Below are 24,087 nucleotides of genomic sequence, written 5' to 3'. Positions count from 1 at the left end.
TAGATGGCAGCAGAGCCCATGGCCTGGTGTTTGTAGCGAGACAACACTACAACGACAGTCAGGAACCGTCATGACCTGAGTAACACTGGAGCAACAACTGAAGAAGAACTGATGCGATAAAATTGATAAGTTGATATAACAAACTACATGGATCTCATGTTGATATTGTTAAGAGGCTTTAACCATTTTATTCACAATTTTGTTCACCATTTTGTTTATCGATATGACATTATAATTAATTTGATTAGGATCATATAGAATCATAGAAATCTGAATAAAAACAATAATGCTTTGACAATGAGCAATGACATTTCAAATGAACTTTTGTTTTAGTCTATATGAGCTGATAAAACATGCAATTAAGTTAATGCCAGAATAAAATGAACACTTTTGTATTTTCAGCAATTTCATGCTGCTTTATAAACCCTGCATGTCCAGGATATAAATAATTGGAAAAAAAAATAAGAAAGAAATAGCTTGAAATTAGATTACTATTATTATTATTATTATTATTATTATTAAAAACAGCAATCACAGCGCATTTAGACAGAGTCGGTGTCCTAAATAGCACACTATTCCCTACATAGTGCACTACGTTGGACCAGAGCGCTGTCCAGAAGTAGTGCACTATTTAGGGAAGGGGGAGTTATTTAGGGCACAGGACAGAGACATCATGGAAAACGACTAAATAAGACAACAGAGGTGATGTGATGTTTTCAACCAGGAGGGAACATAGACGTGATATCTAGCACAAAGAGAAGAAGAACATAACAGTTTTTAATTCAGCCAATTCGGGCAAGTGAATTCTAATTCTAATTCAGGAATTGAAAAATCCTCATAGAAAACAATGCAGACAATTTTTTTTTCAATTCATGAATTTAATTTCAATTGACTGAATTGGAAACTGAATTGACCCCCAACCAAGCCTGGTAGTAGACGCTTCACGACGACAAGACAACACTTACAACTTCGTTTTTTAAAAGTATTTCACAATTTCAGTTCTTTCATAAAATCAAACAAATCTAAAGCTGAAAATGAAAATGTTATGTACAGTATAATGAACAAGATCATGTCCATGTACAACATGATGCACAGTAAACATGTTTCAAAGGAGTCCGTTATTAGAGACCAACACAATTTGATGCAAATGTGTTCATGGGCTGAGAGTGCTACTCACCCAGCAGACGCACCCTGAGTCACACTCTCCACCATCTCTCTCTCTCTCTCTCTCTCTCTCTCTCTCTCTCTCTCTCTCTCTCTCTCTCTCTCTCTCTCTCTCTCTCTCTCTCTCTCTCTCTCTCCCTCTCTCCTCTCTCCCCACCTCTCTCTCCCCCATCTCCCTCTCTCTCTCTCCCCCATCTCTCTCCCCCCTTCTCCCTCTCTCTCTCCCCCATCTCTCATCTCTCTCTCTCTCCCCCTTCTCTCCCTCTCTCTCCCCCATCTCTCTCCCTCTCTCTCCACCATCTCTCTCTCTCTCTCTCTCTCTCTCTCCACCATCTCTCTCTCTCTCCCTCTCTCTCTCTCCCCCTTCTCCCTCTCTCTCTCCCCATCTCTCTCTCCCCCCATCTCCCTCTCTCTCTCTCCCCCATCTCTCTCCCCCTTCTCCCTCTCTCTCTCCCCCCATCTCTCATCTCTCTCTCTCTCCCCCTTCTCTCCCTCTCTCTCCCCCATCTCTCTCCCTCTCTCTCCCCCCATCTCTCTCTCTCTCCCCCTTCTCTCCCTCTCTCTCCCCCCATCTCTCATCTCTCTCCCTCTCTCTCTCCCCCTTCTCCCTCTCTCTCTCCCCCTTCTCCCTCTCTCTCCCCCCATCTCTCATCTCTCTCTCTCTCTCCCCCCCCATCTCTCTCTCACTCTCTCTCTCCCCCCATCTCTTTCTCTCTCTCTCCCCCTTCTCCCTCTCATCTCTCTCTCTCTCTGTCCATTGTTTTTTTTTTATTTCTTCATATTCTAGTCTTCTATCCCCTGTTAATGTGATCTTCTCCACACACATCAAACTCATCATTAAGATCCTCCTCCTTCCCCAATGGGTCCTTCTTCCTACCCTATTCCCTACATAGTCCATAGTCCCTATGGGCCCTGGTCTAAAGCAGTGCACTATATAGGGTGTCATTGGGGAGGTCATCGCTCACGTCTTTCTGTCTCTCTTCTTTCTTTCTTTCTTTTCTTCTTCTTTTCTTTCACTTTCTTCTCTGTCTCCATCTAGTGCCTTTGGTCCATTCTCTGTCTCCATCTAGTGCCTTTGGTCCATTCTCTGTCTCCACCTAGTCCCTTTGGTCCATTCTCTGTCTCCATCTAGTGCCTTTGGTCCATTCTCTGTCTCCATCTAGTCCCTTTGGTCCATTCTCTGTCTCCATCTAGTCCCTTTGGTCCATTCTCTGTCTCCATCTAGTGCCTTTGGTCCATTCTCTGTCTCCATCTAGTCCCTTTGGTCCATTCTCTGTCTCCATCTAGTGCCTTTGGTCCATTCTCTGTCTCCATCTAGTGCCTTTGGTCCATTCTCTGTCTCCATCTAGTGCCTTTGGTCCATTCTCTGTCTCCATCTAGTGCCTTTGGTCCATTCTCTGTCTCCATCTAGTGCCTTTGGTCCATTCTCTGTCTCCATCTAGTCCCTTTGGTCCATTCTCTGTCTCCATCTAGTGCCTTTGGTCCATTCTCTGTCTCCATCTAGTGCCTTTGGTCCATTCTCTGTCTCCATCTAGTGCCTTTGGTCCATTCTCTGTCTCCATCTAGTGCCTTTGGTCCATTCTCTGTAAAGCCTAGAGGCCTATTATATATATCTGTCTATAGTCAAGATGGAGGGACTAAGGACACTGGACTGGACAACCTCTTGTCTGTCTGTCCAGCTCCCTATCTGTCCTCCATCCGTCTGTCCCTCAGTTGTCCTCTGTCCTCCCTCGTGCCCAGTAAGTCTGGTCTGCTACTCATCACAATAAACTCAATCAATCACGATCGATCGATTGATTAATTGATCGATCGTCGTACAGGTCAGAAGGAAGTGACGCAGGTCATCTCGTCCGCCAGGTCTTCTTCGTCGCGGCACGTTCTGATTGGCTCCTCGTCGCTGTACAGGGTTCCGAGGTCGGGGTTGTTCAGGAAGCCGCCACCCCCTCCGCCCCCGCTTCCCCGACTCAGCAGGTCGCTGGCCGCACTCTCCATCTCGTCAATTGTCATGTGACACGCGTCAGCAATCTCCCGTTTGGCGAAGGCCACAAACTTGGGGTCCTTGGCGTACAGACCCAGCCCCTCCGAGATCAGCACCTACACGGGGAGAGAGAGAGTGATTGGTTGGTTGGTTGATATCTTTTTTTTTTTTTTACTGTAATTTTTTTTTTTACTTAAACACATTAATTTCTCATCAACATACCTGAACATAATGAATGGATTAGTCCTGACTTATATCAATATCAATCTCTAAATATGTCTGAATGTGTTATACTCACTGCCTCCACCAGGCTATCAGCACTGCCTCTCTTGTCGCTGTAGTGAGGGCTGAGCTGAGTGGGGACCCTCAGTGTGGTATAGGCCCTGTAGGGTGCCTGGGAGACTTCTGAGGGGCCAGGGGGCCCTGTGTACCACCCGGCAGGACCAGGTCGGGAGGTGGCAGCCGTCACGTTGGCCCCTCCACCCTTCTTGTCCCCCCAGATCCCGGAGCCGCCGCTCCCCCCAACCCCCTCCTCTTCGACCAGGATGAGAGGGGCATAGAGGAGGCGACCTCGGCGAGGGCAAGGGTTAGCCCAGGAGGCAGAGGAACCTGTTGAGGAACGGCTGCTGCTGCGACGAGACTCGTAACTGCCGTACGTCTGGAGGGATAGGGGGAAAGAATTACAGAGAGTTTGAGAAATGTTACAGCTATTGCTACACATTTCCAATATTCCTTGTTACCTGTGTGTGTGTATGAGTGTGTGTGTGTGTGTGTGTGAGAGTGTGTGTGTGTGTGTGTGTGTGTGACGGTGCTGATGTTGTTATCTGCGTGTGTGTGTGACGGTGCTGATGTTATCTCTCTGTGCGTGTGTGTGTGTGACGGTGCTGATGTTGTTATCTCTCTGTGTGTGTGTGTGTGTGTGTGTGTGTGTGTGTGACGGTGCTGATGTTGTTATCTGTGTGTGTGTGTGTGTGTGTGTGTGTGTGTGTGTGTGTGTGTGTGTGTGTGTGTGTGTGTGACGGTGCTGATGTGTTACCTGTGTGGTGACCTGTGTGCGTGCCCGACAGGGGGGAGAGTTCTGGTGGTAGGTTCCTGGGATGGGGAGGTCATCATTGCTGTCCTGCCTCCTCAGACATTGGATATTAAAGGATGGCTTACGACCTGGGAGGAACCAGGAAGTAAACAGGGAGTCACATGGTGGAACCAGGAAGTAAACAGGAATTCACATGGAGGAACCAGGAAGTAAACAGGATGTCACATGGAGGAAGCAAGAAATATACATGAAGTCCACATGGTGGAACCAGGAAGTAAACAGGAAGTTACATGGTGGAAGACAGGAAGGAAAAGCAGCCAACAAGTGCTCAGCATATGTGTGAACTCCTTCAAGACTGTTGGAAAAGCATTCCTCATGAAGCTGGTTGAGAGAATGCCAAGAGTGTGCAAAGCTGTCATCAAGGCAAAGGGTGGCTATTTTGAAGAATCTCAAATATAAAATATATTTTGATTTGTTTAAAACTTTTTGGGTTACTACATGATTCCATATGTGTTATTTCATAGTTTTGATGTCTTCACTATTATTCTACAATGTAGAAAATAGTAAAAATAAAGAAAAACCCTGGAATGAGTACGTGTGTCCAAACATTTGACTTGTACTGTAGTTTACCACTGAATGAGGACAACCAACATTAAGACAGTGTAAAGAGAGGCCAAGAGCGTAAAACGTTCTGAGCATTGCAGATAGAAATGTCATGAATAGAGATGACATGATTCCTTACTCTACATGAGTGAGAGGCCATATTTGTTTTACAATATATATTTCTACCTGATAGTTCCCCACCGTCATGCCCCGTGTAAAGCAGCCCTGGTGTAGTGACGTTACCGGTAGGTGTGGCGGGGAGGAGGCGTCTCCTCGCGGTCCTCCGTCCATCTCCATAGCCATTCCCGTTCCCGTTGCCATAGTTATTACCGTAGGCAGCGTTGCTGGGGGCGTGGGCGTCACGCTGACCAGGGTACAGAGGAGGGTCGTCAGGGTAACGAAGTCTGGGTGGGAGGAATGGGATTAAGATTAGGATCAAGATCAAAACAAACACAATAATATATATATATATATATACACACTAGCAAACTTCTAGCATCAGCACACATATTCTCAAACACTCCTAAAGACACACACACATATACAAACACACACACACACAGACACACAGACACACACACACCACACACAGACACACAGACAGACAGACACACACACACACACACACACTGTTAGAGCCGATTTGGGCATATTTTGTATAAAAGACTGAACATACTGAGCTCCATGTACATTTGTGTAAATATATTAAATATTAATGTATATGATGAAATATTAGGTACGTACCTTTATGATTTATTTACCGGATTGAGATATATTCATTTGTTATTAGTGTAACTCAGTTTTTGGCCCCCCCTCTTGCCCATTCATTGTACTGTGTTAATTGTGTTAGTATAAAGGCAGGAAGTTGGGCCTTCGGGGGGAGTCCTTGCTAGATGCGGGAGCGGTATAGTTTTTTGACCATATAGACATACAGAAATACAGACAGACAGGTCATATTATATTATGTATTTGCATTTCAAGTAATCTCTGCTTTAAGTTGATTGGAGAATACATTTTTGTTAGATAAGAAGAATAAACATTTTTTGTTGCACTATATCCCTGGATCTCATTGAATGTTTGGCCGTTTGGAAACGTTGAGTGTGGACTGTATGCGTCCGAAACAACCCCGCTTCAGGCTAGGGCAGTGGCTATGGTAAAGAGGAAAGGAAGCCACTACATTCAAGTCAAAAAACTCCGTGAAGGATTACTACCGGAAGGAAATCTCCGGTTCGGACACACGCTGGATTTTGTTCTATTTGTAATTGCATTCGGACCATAAGGACAGCTCGCTTGGAAGGATTTGAACTCCTAGATTTCGCCAGCCGTGAGTAACCACTGCGAATGAATGAGCTGCCCTGTTCAAGGCGATCGTTTGATCATGCATATTATGGAAGCGCAAATGTGCTTATAATTGGAATGTTTGATAAACTTGGGAATGGAATTCAAAATACAGCGCTGTGAAAACAATTAAGAAGTTTAAGTTTGGGAAACACAGATCCTATGCACAATGTAGCCTAATCATATATCTAATATTTGGCCTAACGTGGAAATGCAATCCATCAACGCAACGAATGCAACTTAAGGATCTAAAGATACTGCGTGTTAAAACTTCATTAAAGGGACAAAACCTCAACGGGATGAAATGTTTAAAACGCATCTAAAATGCCAAACTTGCACATGTGCAATTCAAAATGGGTCAATATGCTGAAATGGATGACTGTGTTTTTAAAGATTAAAGGAGGTCTAAAGGGGGCATTACGTTTAACAATCAAACCAACAACCGTGTCATTGTAAATTGAGTGAACTAAAAGTGAATGATGGAGGAGGAAATCCCAAATAAGACTCCACTGGAGAGGGCAGAGGAGCATCTAAATTCACTCTATGCAGCCCGGAGAGGCAAACTTGGAGTGTGTACACGCAAAATGAATGAAATAAAAGTCCTTCTTGTTGATGGAGGAAACATTGCAACTGTGAATGAGAGTCTTGAAGCATTTGATGCTGTGCTCAATGACTTTAAGAAGACTCATGAATCTGTGCTAGAGCTGGTCACAGAGGAGGAAAGGAAGAGAGAGATTTAGATCTCAAAAGGCAGATATGAGTGGTGTAGCAGTAAAGCGGGAGGAAACTGTCAGCAGTGCTCTTGTTTCACTGGAAGCTGGTGAAGATACCGGGGCCGGTACAGATTGTGCACTTGCAATTGTGCCAGTTCAAGTAAAGGTGGCAAATGGAAGCAAGTCTGTGTTAACCTATGCGTTTCTCGATTCTGGTAGCTCAGCAACATTTTGTACGGAGAGACTCATGAGGCAGTTGCAAGCTAAAGGCAGTGCGACTGAAATTCTGCTACGCACAATGGGGCAGGAGAGTCCTACCAAGAGCTTTGAGATATCTGGATTAGAGATTGGCAATGTGGAAGGCGACACATTTCTTGCATTACCAAAGGTCTACACCCAACATAAGATCCCAGTGACAAGAGAGAGAACATTCCCACTCAGAAAGAGCTCAAAAGGTGGCCATACCTGAAAGAGGTTCAGTTGAAGGAGATTGATGCCGACGTCGAACTTCTGATTGGCGTAAATGCTCCAAAGGCAATGGAACCCTGGCAAATCATAAATAGCCAAGGCAACGGACCGTATGCAGTGAAAACCCTCTTTGGATGGGTGAAGAATGGTCCTCTCAACAGTTGTACCATGGCAGAAGAATCCGGGCGTCCTACGGTGATGGCCAATCGTATCTCAATGGCCGACCTGGGGGTTCTTCTTGTAAATCAGTACAACCATGACTTCCCTGAGAGAGAGTATGAAGAGAAAAGTGAGATGTCAGCTGAGGATCGTAGGTTTATGGAGATAGTATCAAGCTCCATAACCCTCAAAGACCATCACTACTACTTACCGTTGCCCTTTCGCAACAAAGATGTAGTCCTGCCAAACAACCGTGACATGGCAAAGCAGCGGGCTCTAAATATTATCAGGAAGTTCAAGAAGGACAAAGGTTACGCTGCAGAGTACAAAGGCTTCATGGAAGAGATGATAACAAAAGGTTACGCCGAGAAGGTACCACAAGAACAGCTCCTCAGAGAGAAAGGCAAGGTATGGTACATACCACACCATGGCGTTCACCATAAGCGCAAAGGAACGATACGAGTGGTGTTTGACTGTTCATCATCCTATAAAGGTACATCTCTTAACAGTGAACTCCTTCAAGGCCCTGACCTGGCAAACACGCTTATAGGAGTCTTGCTAAGATTTCGGCAAGAGCACATTGCCATGATGGCAGACATCGAAGGAATGTTCCATCAAGTACGTGTCCATGAAGATGACTTAGACTTCCTGCGATTCCTATGGTGGCCGGATGGTGATACTAACAAAAGATTGGAGGAGTACAGAATGACAGTACATCTTTTCGGTGCTATATCCTCTCCAAGTTGTGCAAACTTTGCACTGCGAAAGACTGCAGAAGACAACTGTGAGGGGTACGATGAAGAGGTGATTCAAACAGTCAAGTCCAACTTCTATGTTGATGACTGCCTCAAGTCAGTGGCCACAGAAGAACAAGCCATAGCTCTCACAAGAAACCTCAGGGATGTGTGCTCTCAAGGTGGGTTCAAATTGACCAAGTGGGTCAGCAACAGCCGCACTGTACTAGCTTCTATCCCTGATGAACACAAAGCCAAGCAGATAAAAGAACTGGACCTGGACAGAGAAAAGCTGCCTGTTGAAAGAGCACTTGGAATCCGATGGAACATTGAAAGGGATGTGTTTAACTTCCAGGTCACTGTCAAGAACAGACCCCTTACAAGAAGAGGTATTCTCTCAACTGTCAGCTCTATTTATGATCCATTAGGTTTCCTCGCCCCATTCGTATTAAAGGCAAAGCAAATTCTTCAAGTGCTCTGCAAGCTAAAGTGTGGATGGGACGAAGTCATCCCTGAAGAACACTCTATTTCATGGAAGAGATGGCTCTCAGAGCTGGACCAGCTCTCCAGATTCCAGATCAACAGGTGTATGATGCCGGAGAACTTTGGTCAAATCAAGACCGCACAGCTGCATCACTTCGGTGATGCAAGTGAACAAGGTTATGGCACGGCAAGCTACCTTAGGTTCACAAACGTTATGGAAAAGGTCCACATCGCATTCATACTGGGGAAATCAAGGGTGACTCCACTCAAGCAGATGACGATCCCCAGACTGGAACTTGCTGCAGCAACATTGGCAGTGCGAGGGGACAGGATGTTAAGGTTGGAGCTCCAGATTGAACTTGAGGAGTCAACTTTCTGGACAGACAGCCAGTCGGTGCTAAAATACATCCGCAACGATACCAAGAGATTCCATACTTTTGTGGCTAATAGGGTTGCTATGATCCGTGACCTATCGAAAGCAAAACAGTGGAGGTATTTGAACTCCAAACACAACCCAGCCGATGATGCCTCAAGAGGATTACATGTTGAAACTTTCCTGAACTCAAAGAGATGGCGCAAAGGACCAGAATTCCTGGAGAAAACAGAAACACAATGGCCGAAAGTCCCCGAGGAGCTTGGCTCCATCCCTCCAGATGATCCAGAGGTGAGAAAAGACGTCATCGTAAACAGTACATGTGTGGAAGAAAAGAGTCCGACCAGCAAACTGATTGAGTACTATTCAACATGGAACAGCTTGAAGAAAGCAGTTGCCTGGATGCTGAAACTGAAGAGACTTCTACTACAGTTAAGCCAGAAAAGGAAAGTTCTCACCCAAACTGATCCAGGATCAGATCAGAGTCTGACAAACTCACTGAAGGAACAAATTGACAAGTTCAAACTGACGTTTGGAAAAGAAAGTCTGTCTGTAGATGACCTAGATGAAGCAGAAAAGGTCATCATTCGATTTGAGCAACGACAGCACTTTAAACAAGAAATTGCACTAGTTGTAAAAGGAAAACAATGTGCCAAGAGAAGCGGCTCAATCTGTAAGCTTGATCCAATAGTTGACAATGGCATTCTGAGAGTAGGAGGAAGGTTAAGCAAAGCTGCTATGCCTACGGAACTAAAGAATCCTATGATCCTGCCCAAAGACTCCTACATCTCCAGACTGATCTTACTCCACATCCATGAGCAGGTTGGCCACTCTGGGAGAGGTCACATGCTTTCTAGACTTCGCCAGCGATATTGGATACCCTGTGCCAACTCCTTAGCAAGGAAGATCCTTAAGAGCTGTGTCTTCTGCAGGCGGATGCAAGCTAGAGCTGGGGAACAGAAGATGGCTGACCTTCCACAAGATCGGGTAGCACCTGATTTGCCGCCTTTCACCCATGTGGGCATAGATTACTTTGGCCCCATAGAGGTGAAGCGAGGCCGCGTTCATGTGAAGCGGTATGGTGTGATCTTTACTTGCCTTGTGAGTCGAGCTGTCCATCTAGAAGTTGCTAGTTATCAGGATACTGATTCCTGCATCAATGCCCTGCGCAGGTTCATCTGTCGAAGGGGCCCAGTAACAAGTATCAGAACAGACAATGGCACCAACTTTGTTGGAACACACAGAGAGCTAGGAGAAGCTCTGAAAGAGCTGGATCACAACAAGATTCAAAATAAATTACTGAAGGAAGGAGTGACATGGTCATTCAACCCTCCCTCTGGAGCCCACCATGGGGGGTATGGGAGAGGTTGATCCGACTGGTGAAAAAGATCCTCTATTCAGTCCTTAAAGAGCAAGTACTGGATGATGAGGCTTTGCAGACAGCCTTGTGTGAAGTTGAGGCGATTATGAACGACAGACCAATCACTACTGTAACAAATGACCCTAACGATCTAGAACCCCTGACTCCGAACCATCTGCTTCATCTGAAAGCAAAGCCAGTCCTGCCACCAGGACTATTCCAGAGAAGTGACCTATACTCACGAAGGAGATGGAAGCAAGTACAATATATCACTGACCTCTTCTGGAAGAGATGGATCAGGGAGTATCTTCCACTTATGCAGGAGCGGAACAAGTGGAACAAAACTAAGAGAAACTTCAGTCCTGGTGACCTTGTGGTCATCGCCGATGACACCGCCCCAAGGAACTCTTGGCTAATGGGGCGTGTGGTGAAGGCTTTGCCAGGGGCCAAAGGTCTTGTCCGGAGCGTCATGGTTAAGACTAAGACCAATATCCTACAGAGACCTATCAATAAACTCTGTCTGCTCCTTGAGGCGACGAAGTGAGACACACACACACACACACACAGTGCTCCATCTTTGAATCACGTGCACCTCTGATTCGTTGATGTCGTACTCTTACATTCTTTGATGTCATACATTTTTGGACGTCAAACTCTTGACATTTTTTGGAAGTTGAACACCTTTACACTTCAACTCAGACTGAGATCTATGGACTATTTTCCTATATGGCACCTTGTATATTTGTATATAGCTATGAACTGTAATGGTGCTCTGGTATAGAATGTTTTTGTATTGGCTCTACGTTTGAATATTAAGTAATTGTTGTGCATTCAGTGCAGTCAACAATTAGGGGCCGGTATGTTAGAGCCGATTTGGGCATATTTTGTATAAAAGACTGAACATACTGAGCTCCATGTACATTTATGTAAATATATTAAATATTAATGTATATGATGAAATATTAGGTACGTACCTTTATGATTTATTTACCGGATTGAGATATATTCATTTGTTATTAGTGTAACTCAGTTTTTGGCCCCCTCTTGCCCATTCATTGTACTGTGTTAATTGTGTTAGTATAAAGGCAGGAAGTTGGGCCTTCGGGGGGAGTCCTTGCTAGATGCGGGAGCGGTATAGTTTTTTGACCATATAGACATACAGAAATACAGACAGACAGGTCATATTATATTATGTATTTGCATTTCAAGTAATCTCTGCTTTAAGTTGATTGGAGAATACCTTTTTGTTAGATAAGAAGAATAAACATTTTTTGTTGCACTATATCCCTGGATCTCATTGAATGTTTGGCCGTTTGGAAACGTTGAGTGTGGACTGTATGCGTCCGAAACAACCCCGCTTCAGGCTAGGGCAGTGGCTATGGTAAAGAGGAAAGGAAGCCACTACACACACCACACACAGACACACAGACAGACAGACACACACACACACAGACACACACACACACACACACACACACACACACACACACACACACACACACACACACACACACACACACACACACACACACACACACACACACACACACACACACACCCACACACACAGACACACCCACACAGGGGGGGGGGTGTTTGTGTGTGTGTGTGGGTCTGTGTGTGTGGGTGTGTCTGTGTGTGTGGATGTGGGACACACACACAGACACACACACACACAGACACACACACAGACACACACACAGACACACACATTCACACACACAGACACACACACACACACACATGCACAAACACACAGACACACACACAAACACACATGAACAAACACACACAGACACACATACACACACACAGACAGACACATAGACAGACATACACATTACTTGTCAGACAGACAGACAGACACGTTAGCTTTCACACAGACAGAGAGACAGACAGACAGACACATAGACACACAGACACATAGACGGACACACAGACACATAGATAGACAGATACACAGACATACAGACACACAGACAGACAGACACATAGACACACAGAGACACAGACAGACACATAGACACAGACAGACAGACACATTACATGTCAGACAGACAGACAGACTGACACATTACTTGTCAGACAGACAGACAGACAGACAGACAGACAGACAGACAGACAGACAGACAGACAGACAGACAGACAGACAGATTACCTATCAGACAGACAGACAGACAGACATACAGACAGACAGACAGACAGACAGACAGACAGACAGACAGACAGACAGACAGACAGACAGACAAAGACAGACAGACAGACAGACACAGTACCTGTCAGACAGACAGAAAGACTGACACATTACCTGTCAGACAGACAGACAGACAGACAGACAGACAGACAAGACAGACAGACAGACAGACACAGTACCTGTCAGACAGACAGACAGACTGACACATTACCTGTCAGACAGACAGACAGACAGACAGACAGACAGACAGACACATTACCTCTCAGACAGACAGACAGACAGACAGACAGACAGACAGACACACAGACAGACACACAGACAGACACATAGACAGACATACACATTACTTGTCAGACAGACAGACAGACAGACAGACAGACAGACACATTACCTCTCAGACAGACAGACAGACAGACAGACAGACAGACAGACACACACAGACAGACACATAGACAGACATACACATTACTTGTCAGACAGACAGACAGACACGTTAGCTTTCACACAGACTGAGAGACAGACAGACAGACAGACAGACACATAGACACACAGACACATAGACGGACACACAGACACATAGATAGACAGATACACAGACATACAGACACACAGACAGACAGACACATAGACACACAGAGACACAGACAGACACATAGACACAGACAGACAGACACATTACATGTCAGACAGACAGACAGACAGACACATTACTTGTCAGACAGACAGACAGACAGACAGACAGACAGACAAATTACCTATCAGACAGACAGACAGACAGACAGACAGACAGACAGACAGACACAGTACCTGTCAGACAGACAGACAGACTGACACATTACCTGTCAGACAGACAGACAGACAGACAGACAGACAGACAGACAGACAGACAGACACATTACCTGTCAGACAGACAGACAGACAGACAGACAGACAGACAGACAGACAGACAGACAGACAGGCAGACAGACACATTACCTGTCAGACGACAGACAGACAGACAGACAGACAGACAGACACGTTACCTGTCACGAGGGTCTAGGCTCTCGTTATCCTCATCATAGTAACCCTCCTCCCCTCCATAACTCTCCTCTCCTCCATCCATCCCTCCGTTACGACCTCGGACAGGAGAATATCTGTCTCCTCTGTTGTCTCTTCTACTGGAGAGAGGGAGGGATTGATTGACTGATTAATGGACTGACGGACTGATTGACGGATTGATTGACGGACTGACAGACTGACGTGCTGATTGGGAGGAAGAAAAGTAAACAGCAGAAACATGCATGAACAGAGACAGAAGGAGAGACAGGAGAAGGGTCAGTCTGGCAGTCAGTCAGCTGATAACAGAGACAGAAGGAGAGACAGGAGAAGGGTCAGTCTGGGACAAATCCCATTTTCGTATTCTTTCGAATTTCGGATGGGGAGGGGACATTTGGCCCATGCTTTGGCTGAGAGTTTCAGTTTACAGGCTTTTTTCTTGTTATTATCTCTCCCCAGAACCTAATGGAGCATCTGATGGAATTACCTGAGATTTTAGTTCTGGGTTTCCTTAGATTAGTCAGCTGCCTACCTTGAATACTTGTTGGAATTCCTTCTGCTCATGGCCGGTTGGTCCACCAGTCCGTTCTTAACGGAAGAATGACGACGAGGGTGGTTGAGCGAAGACCTCACGTTGTCTCCTCGTCCCAGCTCATCCTGCTCCAGACCTCCTCCGTTGGGGGAGCCTCGGTGTGCCAGACCCCCGTTGGAGAGACTCTCCCTGGGCATACCTCCTCCTCCAGTAATGGTGGTGGCCATGGAGCCACGCCTATCCTTACCCTCAGTGGCATAGCCGTTATCAGTCTGTGGGGAGAGTGTTTGAGGGGATCAGTTGAGCAAGGCAATGCACAGAATCACTCATCTCGATCACGTAATGAGTAGTTAGTTATTTGTGTGATTTCTAGATCAGTGATTCTGCGCAGTCCAACTGCAATGTAGTCAATTTCAAACGTGTACAAGGTTAGAGGTTAAATCACAACGTTAAATCCAGCTGAATGTGTTTGGACAGCCCTGTTTTACAGCCTGCCAGTGGCTGCCCCATCTCAAAACACGTTGAGATCATATAACATACTATAGTAACCATCCTATAGAAGCATTATATACGGTGACCTTATAGTGGGAATCATCTTCCTCTGGCTCTTCCTCCATGCCCTCCTCCTCTTCCTCCTCCAGGTCAGCTGACATGGCCATCCTCATCTCCGGCCCCAGGTCCTGCAGCGTACGCAGACCCGCCTGACACAGCTGCACACGGAGAGAGAGAGAGGGTGAGAACATATATATATATATATACAGTGGGGAGAACAAGTATTTGATACACTGCCGATTTTGCAGGTTTTCCTACTTACAAAGCATGTAGAGGTCTGTAATTTTTATCATAGGTACACTTCAACTGTGAGAGACAGAATCTAAAACAAAAATCCAGAAAATCACATTGTATGATTTTTAAGTAATTCATTTGCATTTTATTGCATGACATAAGTATTTGATCACCTACCAACCAGTAAGAATTCCGGCTCTCACAGACCTGTTAGTTTTTATTTAAGAAGCCCTCCTGTTCTCCACTCATTACCTGTATTAATTGCACCTGTTTGAACTTGTTACCTGTATAAAAGACACCTGTCCACACACTCAATCAAACAGACTCCAACCTCTCCACAATGGCCAAGACCAGAGAGCTGTGTAAGGACATCAGGGATAAAATTGTAGACCTGCACAAGGCTGGGATGGGCTACAGGACAATAGGCAAGAAGCTTGGTGAGAAGGCAACAACTGTTGGCGCAATTATTAGAAAATGGAAGAAGTTCAAGATGACAGTCAATCACCCTCAGTCTGGGGCTCCATGTAAGATCTCACCTCGTGGGGCATCAATGATCATGAGGAAGGTGAGGGATCAGCCCAGAACTACACGGCAGGACCTGGTCAATGACCTGAAGAGAGCTGGGACCACAGTCTCAAAGAAAACCATTAGTAACACACTACGCCGTCATGGATTGAAATCCTGCAGCGCACGCAAGGTCCCCCTGCTCAAGCCAGCGCATGTCCAGGCCCGTCTGAAGTTTGCCAATGACCATCTGGATGATCCAGAGGAGGAATTGGAGAAGGTCATGTGGTCTAATGAGACAAAAATATAGCTTTTTGGTCTAAACTCCACTCGCCGTGTTTGGAGGAAGAAGAAGGATGAGTACAACCCCAAGAACACCATCCCAACCGTGAATCATGGAGGTGGAAACATCATTCTTTGGGGATGCTTTTCTGCAAAGGGGACAGGACAACTGCACCGTATTGAGGGGAGGATGGATGGGGCCATGTATCGCAAGATCTTGGCCAACAACCTCCTTCCCTCAGTAAGAGCATTGAAGATGGGTCATGGCTGGGTCTTCCAGCATGACAACGACCCGAAACACACAGCCAGGGCAACTAAGGAGTGGCTCCGTAAGAAGCATCTCAAGGTCCTGGAGTGGCCTAGCCAGTCTCCAGACATGAACCCAATAGAAAATCTTTGGAGGGAGCTGAAAGTCCGTATTGCCCAGCGACAGCCCCGAAACCTGAAGGATCTGGAGAAGGTCTGTATGGAGGAGTGGGCCAAAATCCCTGCTGCAGTGTGTGCAGACCTGATCAAGACCTACAGGAAACGTATGATCTCTGTAATTGCAAACAAAGGTTTCTGTACCTAATATTAAGTTCTGCTTTTCTGATGTATCAAATACTTATGTCATACAATAAAATGCAAATTAATTACTTAAAAATCATACAATGTGATTTTCTGGATTTTTGTTTTAGATTCCATCTCTTACAGTTGAAGTGTACCTATGATAAAAATTACAGACCTCTACATGCTTTGTAAGTAGGAAAACCTGCAAAATCGGCAGTGTATCAAATACTTGTTCTCTCCACTGTATATATAGTATATAGTATATGTATACAGACCAAGACACATCTACTTAGTTAGTACTCTACCGTATAGTTAGTACTCTACCGTATAGTTAGTACTCTACCGTATAGCTAGTACTCTACCGTATAGCTTGTACTATATCGTATAGTTAGTACTCTACCGTATAGTTAGTACTCTACCGTATAGTTAGTACTCTACCGTATAGTTAGTACTATACCGTATAGTTAGTACTATACCGTATAGTTAGTACTCTACCGTATAGTTAGTACTCTACCGTATAGCTAGTACTATACCGTATAGTTAGTACTCTACCGTATAGCTAGTACTCTACCGTATAGCTAGTACTCTACCGTATAGTTAGTACTATACCGTATAGCTAGTACTCTACCGTATAGTTAGTACTCTACCGTATAGCTAGTACTATACCGTATAGTTAGTACTCTACCGTATAGCTAGTACTCTACCGTATAGCTAGTACTCTACCGTATAGCTAGTACTATACCGTATAGTTAGTACTCTACCGTATAGTTAGTACTCTACCGTATAGTTAGTACTCTACCGTATAGCTAGTACTATACCGTATAGTTAGTACTCTACCGTATAGTTATTACTCTACCGTATAGTTAGTACTCTACCGTATAGTTAGTACTCTACCGTATAGTTAGTACTCTACCGTATATAGCTAGTACTATACCGTATAGTTAGTACTCTACCGTATAGTTAGTACTCTACCGTATAGTTAGTACTCTACCGTATAGCTAGTACTCTACCGTATAGTTAGTACTCTAACGTATAGTTAGTACTCTACCGTATAGTTAGTACTCTACCGTATAGCTAGTACTATACCGTATAGTTAGTACTATACCGTATAGTTAGTACTCTACCGTATAGCTAGTACTCTACCGTATAGTTAGTACTCTACCGTATAGTTAGTACTCTACCGTATAGTTAGTACTATACCGTATAGTTAGTACTCTACCGTATAGTTAGTACTCTACCGTATAGTTAGTACTCTACCGTATAGTTAGTACTCTACCGTATAGTTAGTACTCTACCGTATAGCTAGTACTCTACCGTATAGTTAGTACTCTAACGTATAGTTAGTACTCTACCGTATAGCTAGTACTATACCGTATAGCTAGTACTCTACCGTATAGTTAGTACTATACCGTATAGCTAGTACTCTACCGTATAGTTAGTACTCTACCGTATAGCTAGTACTATACCGTATAGTTAGTACTATACCGTATAGTTAGTACTCTACCGTATAGTTAGTACTATACCGTATAGTTAGTCCTCTACCGTATAGTTAGTACTCTACCGTATAGTTAGTACTCTACCGTATAGTTAGTACTCTACCGTATAGCTAGTACTATACCGTATAGTTAGTACTATACCGTATAGTTAGTACTCTACCGTATAGTTAGTACTCTACCGTATAGCTAGTACTCTACCGTATAGTTAGTACTATACCGTATAGCTAGTACTCTAACGTATAGTTAGTACTCTACCGTATAGTTAGTACTCTAACGTATAGCAAGTACTCTAACGTATAGCTAGTATACAGTATATACATAGCATGGCAGCTACTGTCCGTATACAGAGGAGACCGTATGCAGAGGAAACCGTACGCAGCGCAACACAGATATACAGCACCGACCGATCCTCGGTTGAGTCATACCAAAGACTCTAAAAATGGAACCAGATGCTTCTCTGCTTGGCACTCAGCATTAAGGAGATGGATTGGGGGGGTAAGGCCCTGTGACAGACTAGCGTCCTGTCCAGGGGGATGTACTTGTATATCAAGCTTCCCAGGGATATAACTTAAGGATTTGGGGTACTGGCCAGCCAGGCTAGTAGACCACCAAAATCTCTGTGCCATATTAAGATTTCACTGGCCTTTTGGACTAGTTTGGCACATTGTCTACTAGCCCAGTCTGAAAAGTACTAGCCTTGATCTAGCGGACGAGCTTCATTTCCATCCTGGAAGCTGCCTCACGCTACAGAAACAAGAGATAGGCTGCTAACCTGTAGCGCAGCAGAAGTGTTGTTTGGGTCGGCCTCCTCCAGGTCTCCTTGCTCTTTTCTCTTCCTGAACTTCCTGAAGTAGTCCTGAATCAGGAAGGTGGCGTAGAACTTACCAACCGTCACATCCTCTTCTGTGGAAGGGGAGGGGAGAGGAGGAGAGAGAGGACAGAAGAGAGAGGAGAAGAGGAGAGGACAGAAAGAGGAGAGAAGAACGAGAAGAGAAGAGAGAGGACAGAAAGAGGAGAGAAGAGAGAGGACAGAAAGAGGAGAGAAGAACGAGAAGAGAAGAGAGAGGACAGAAGAGAGAGGACAGAAAGAGGAGAGAAGAACGAGAAGAGAAGAGAGAGGACAGAAAGAGGAGAGAAGAGAGAGGACAGAAAGAGGAGAGAAGAACGAGAAGAGAGAGGACAGAAGAGAGAGGACAGAAAGAGGAGAGAAGAACGAGAAGAGAAGAGAGAGGACAGAAGAGAGAGGACAGAAAGAGGAGAGAAGAGAGAGGAGAGAGAGAGAGAGAGAGAGAGAGAGAGAGAGAGAGAGAGAGAGAGAGAGAGAGAGAGAGAGAGAGAGAGAGAGAGAGAGAGAGAGAGAGAGAGAGAGAGAGAGAGAGAGAGAGAGAGAGAGAGAGAGAGAGAGAGAGAGAGAGAGAGAGAGAGAGAGGCAGAGAGAGAAAGAGAGAGAGAGAGAGGAGAGGAGAGAACACACTGTGTTTACTTTCTGAATTGACTGAATTGAAATGGAATGGACCCCAATCATGGAGAATATACACTGTGAAGAAGATGCATATACATATGTACTCTTTAAATACCTGAGGCACGTTTGATTTATACTGAACAAAAATATGTTGGTCCATTGTTTCATGAGCTGAAATAAAAGATCCCAGAAATGTTCCATACGCACAAAAAGCTTATTTCTCTCAAATGTTGTGCACAAATTTGTTTACATCCCTGTTAGTGAGCATTTGTCATTTGCCAAGATAATCCATCCACCTGACAGGTGTGGCATATCAAGAAGCTGATTGAACAGCACGATCATTACACAGGTGCACCTGGTGCTGGGGACAATAAAAGGCCACTCTAAAGTGTGCAGATTTGTCACACAACAAGTTTTGAGGGAGCATACAATTGGCATGCTGACTGCAGGAATGTCCACCAGAGTTGTTGGCAGATAATTTATTGTTAATTTCACTACCATAAGCCGTCGTTTCGAGAATTTGTTAGTACGTCCAACTGCCCTCACAACCACGTGTAACCACGCCAGCCCAGGACACTCCACATCTGGCTTCTTCACCTGCGGGATCGTCTGAGACCAGCCACCCGGACAGCTGATAAAACTGAGGAGTATTTCTGTCTGTAATAAAGCCCTTTTGTGGGGAAAAAACTCATTTTGATTCGCTGGGCCTGGCTCCCCAGTGGGTGTGCCTGGCTCCCAAGTGGATGGGCCTATGCCCACCCATGGCCGCGCCCCTGCCCAGTCATATCAAATCCATAAATTAGGGCCTAATGAATGTATTTAAATTGACTGATTTCCTTATATGAACTGTAACTCAGTAAAATCTTTGAAATTGCTGCATGTTGCGTTTATATTTTTTGTTCAGTATAGATACATGGGCTCCGATATAGTTTTAGTTTTTAAACGATTCGGTGCGATTTTGGTTTGATTGGAGGAACAGTTCAATGCGATTTTGGTTCAATGCAATTTGGTTCAGTGCGATACGATTCAATGCGCTAACGGAGGATATAGCTTGACCGGGTGTGCAGGGTTGGCAGAGGTTGGCAGAGGTTGGCAGAGGTTGGCAGAGGTTGCAGCCTTGGCACTTTTCCCATTGATCCCATTGTACCGGTCAAGCTAAATGAAACGCACATGGCGCCTGAGTGATACTTAAAGACTGAAACAAACCACCGTTGACCCACTCTAGTTGTGATCCTGAACAAGCGGTCACCTGGGGTGGGGTACAATAACCCCGTCCACATCCAAAATGGCACACTATTCCCTAGGTAGTGCACTAGGCTTGTTCCCTATTCCCTAGGTAGTGGATATTTGACCAGCTGATCCAAAAGGCATAAGAATGATAGGGTGGGTTAGGGTTAGGTCAGGGTTAGGGTTAGGGTTAGGTTAGGTTAGGGTTAGGTTAGGTTAGGTTAGGTTAGGTTAGGGTTAGGTCAAGGTTAGGGTTAGGGTTAGGTTAGGGTTAGGTTAGGCTTAGGTCAGGGTTAGGTTAGGGTTAGGTTAGGGTTAGGTTAGGTTAGGGTTAGGTCAGGGTTAGGTCAGGGTTAGGTTAGGGTTAGGTTAGGGTTAGGTCAGGGTTAGGTCAGGGTTAGGGTTAAGGTTAGGGTTAAGTTTAGGGTTAGGGTTAAGGTTAAGGTTAGGGTTAAAGTTAGGGTTAAGGTTAGGGTTAGGGTTAGGTTAGGGTTAAGGTTAGGGTTAGGTTAGGGTTAAGGTTAGGGTTAGGGTTAAGGTTAGGGTTAAGGTTAAGTTTAGGGTTAGGTTAGGGTTAAGGTTAGGGTTAAGGTTAAGGTTAGGGTTAGGGTTAAGGTTATTTTGAAATCTGCCGGCTGTATACACTCCATATCAATGCACTAGGCTCTGGCCAAAAGGTAGTGCACTACTATGAAGGGAGTAGGGTGCCATTTGAGCGTGCTTGGCCCCCCATCTCACCCTCGTGTGGGGGGATGACCTCGTCCAGAACCTTGGGCTTCATCCTCTTCCAGATCTTCTTTATTATGATCCTCAGCTCCTCATTCTCCTGGTCCGGGTTACCTGGGGAATGACGGCCGTTCACTGGTTGGTTCATTGATTGATGGATGGATGGATAGATTGTCTGACTGACTGAAAGATCGGTCCTGATCTTTATTAATCATGTTAAAAACGTGAAATATGTCATCTCGATGCATAGAACAAACACCACAATAATATTAAAACACTGATACAATGTGAGTGTGTGTGTGTGTGCAGTGCAGACCCTCGGTTTTGATCTTCAGGGCGGTTCTGACCAGGGCGAACAGAGTGGCGTTGAACGTTACGGTGCCGTCGCTGTTCAGAGGCATGTTCATGGCCACCAGACGCTGTCAGGATGGAAGAGAGAGAGAGAGAGAGAGAGGGGAAAGGTCATGGGATGGCGCCTGTGAGGAGCCACGCTCTCCCGAAGGAAAGGGGTAATGTAGCGACCTTAACCCAACACATAGCTACCTCGTCAAGAGGTTCAGACCTCTTGGTGTAATGGTTCAGGTGTTGGCTTGACAGAGTCCTGGTCGGGGCTACCCCCCCCGAACTCGCTACAATATGTTACTACTTTGAATTCACCAGTTATACAGATAAATCCCTGATACAGACATGAGAGGATCCATCTATTTGTGACCGGCTGTTTTAGCCCACTGAGCTAAAGCCTAGGCGTTATCCCAGGGAGATAACACAAGTCTTTGGGTCCCAGGTTACACATGTCAGTGCCTACCTTGCACGCCACGCGGTGAGGACAGAGCTTTCCGAAGCCCAGAGGAGGCTGGATCCTTCTCAGCAGAGCTACGACATCTAGATGTTTAATACGACCCCTGAGGAACAAACAGCATCTTTACACACTGTGACGTTTCTACATCTTTACACACTGTGACGTTTCTACATCTTTATACACTGTGACGTTTATACATCTTTATATACTGTGACGTTTCTTCATCTTTATAAACTGTGACGTTTCTACATCTTTACACACTGTGACGTTTCTACATCTTTACACACTGTGACGTTTCTACATCTTTATACACTGTGACGTTTCTACATCTTTATAAACTGTGACGTTTCTACATCTTTATACACTGTGACGTTTCTACATCTTTATAAACTGTGACTTTTCTACATCTTTATAAACTGTGACGTTTCTACATCTTTACACACTGTGATGTTTCTACATCTTTATACACTGTGACGTTTCTACATCTTTATACACTGTGACGTTTCTACATCTTTATAAACTGTGACGTTTATACATCTTTACACACTGTGACATCTTTATACACTGTGACGTTTCTACATCTTTATACACTGTGACGTTTCTACATCTTTATAAACTGTGACGTTTCTACATCTTTATAAACTGTGACGTTTCTACATCTTTATAAACTGTGACGTTTCTACATCTTTATAAACTGTGACTTTTCTACATCTTTATACACTGTGACGTTTCTACATCTTTATAAACTGTGACTTTTCTACATCTTTATAAACTGTGACGTTTCTACATCTTTACACACTGTGATGTTTCTACATCTTTATACACTGTGACGTTTCTACATCTTTATACACTGTGACGTTTCTACATCTTTATACACTGTGACGTTTCTACATCTTTATACACTGTGACGTTTCTACATCTTTATACACTGTGACGTTTCTACATCTTTATAAACTGTGACGTTTATACATCTTTACACACTGTGACATCTTTATACACTGTGACGTTTCTACATCTTTATACACTGTGACTTTTCTACATCTTTATACACTGTGACGTTTATACATCTTTACACACTGTGACGTTTCTACATCTTTATAAACTGTGACGTTTCTACATCTTTATACACTGTGACGTTTCTACATCTTTATAAACTGTGACTTTTCTACATCTTTATACACTGTGACGTTTATACATCTTTACACACTGTGACGTTTCTACATCTTTATAAACTGTGACGTTTCTACATCTTTATAAACTGTGACTTTTCTACATCTTTATACACTGTGACGTTTCTACATCTTTATACACTGTGACGTTTCTACATCTTTATAAACTGTGACGTTTCTACATCTTTATAAACGGTGACGTTTCTACATCTTTATACACTGTGACGTTTATACATCTTTACACACTGTGACGTTTCTACATCTTTATACACTGTGACGTTTCTACATCTTTATGGCCCTGTGTAGCTCAGTTGGTAGAGCATGGCGTTTGCAACGCCAGGGTTGTGGGTTCGATTCCCACGGGGGGCCAGTATGAAAAATGTATGCACTCATTAACTGTAAGTCACTCTGGATAAGAGCGTCTGCTAAATGACTAAAATGTAAAATATACACAGTAACGTTTTCACATTACATTTACGTCATTTAGCAGTCGCTCTTATCCAGAGCAACTAGGGTTAAGTGCCTTGCTCAAGGGCACATCAACAGATTTTTCACCTAGTCGGCACGGGGATTAGAACAAGCGACCTTTCGGTTACTGGCACAACGCTCTTAACCACTAAGCTACCTCACATAAGGTCTTTAACCGCTAGGCTACGTGCCGCCCATTGCCCACACCCTGTATTCACGGATAAAACATTTATTGAAGGTCCCCTATTTAGGGGACCCTACATTTAAGTGGTTAATACCAGCCCTGAGGAACAACAGTGGATTAGTAAATGTAATCTGCACACACAAATGTATGACATGACAAGTAATGTGACAAAGAGAGGGAGTAAAGGGGGAGGGAGAGAGAGAGAGAGAGAGAGAGAGAGAGAGAGAGAGAGAGAGAGAGAGAGAGAGAGAGAGAGAGAGGGATAGAC

General features: G+C 44.5%; 1 protein-coding gene across 1 annotated transcript in view; it reads right to left on the bottom strand.

Annotated features, from left to right (window-relative positions):
• Nucleotides 1-2,429: 2,429 nt before the first annotated feature.
• Nucleotides 2,430-24,087, bottom strand: part of cacna1fb (calcium channel, voltage-dependent, L type, alpha 1F subunit) — a 204,206-nt gene continuing 182,548 nt past the window's right edge. The window contains exons 38-48 of the mRNA XM_041845927.1: nucleotides 22,005-22,101; nucleotides 21,516-21,618; nucleotides 21,212-21,313; nucleotides 18,557-18,687; nucleotides 14,746-14,877; nucleotides 14,168-14,439; nucleotides 13,623-13,757; nucleotides 4,965-5,182; nucleotides 4,179-4,303; nucleotides 3,441-3,800; nucleotides 2,430-3,258 (exon numbers count right to left, since the gene is read on the bottom strand). Of these exons, the coding sequence (XP_041701861.1) occupies nucleotides 2,986-3,258; nucleotides 3,441-3,800; nucleotides 4,179-4,303; nucleotides 4,965-5,182; nucleotides 13,623-13,757; nucleotides 14,168-14,439; nucleotides 14,746-14,877; nucleotides 18,557-18,687; nucleotides 21,212-21,313; nucleotides 21,516-21,618; nucleotides 22,005-22,101 (1,948 nt within the window). The 3' untranslated portion in view covers nucleotides 2,430-2,985. The remainder of the gene's footprint in view (nucleotides 3,259-3,440; nucleotides 3,801-4,178; nucleotides 4,304-4,964; nucleotides 5,183-13,622; nucleotides 13,758-14,167; nucleotides 14,440-14,745; nucleotides 14,878-18,556; nucleotides 18,688-21,211; nucleotides 21,314-21,515; nucleotides 21,619-22,004; nucleotides 22,102-24,087) is intronic.

The sequence above is a fragment of the Coregonus clupeaformis genome, chromosome 24 (genome assembly GCF_020615455.1).
Source record: "Coregonus clupeaformis isolate EN_2021a chromosome 24, ASM2061545v1, whole genome shotgun sequence".
Classification (NCBI taxonomy): Eukaryota; Metazoa; Chordata; class Actinopteri; order Salmoniformes; family Salmonidae; genus Coregonus; species Coregonus clupeaformis.
This window is presented reverse-complemented; position numbering and strand designations above follow the sequence as displayed.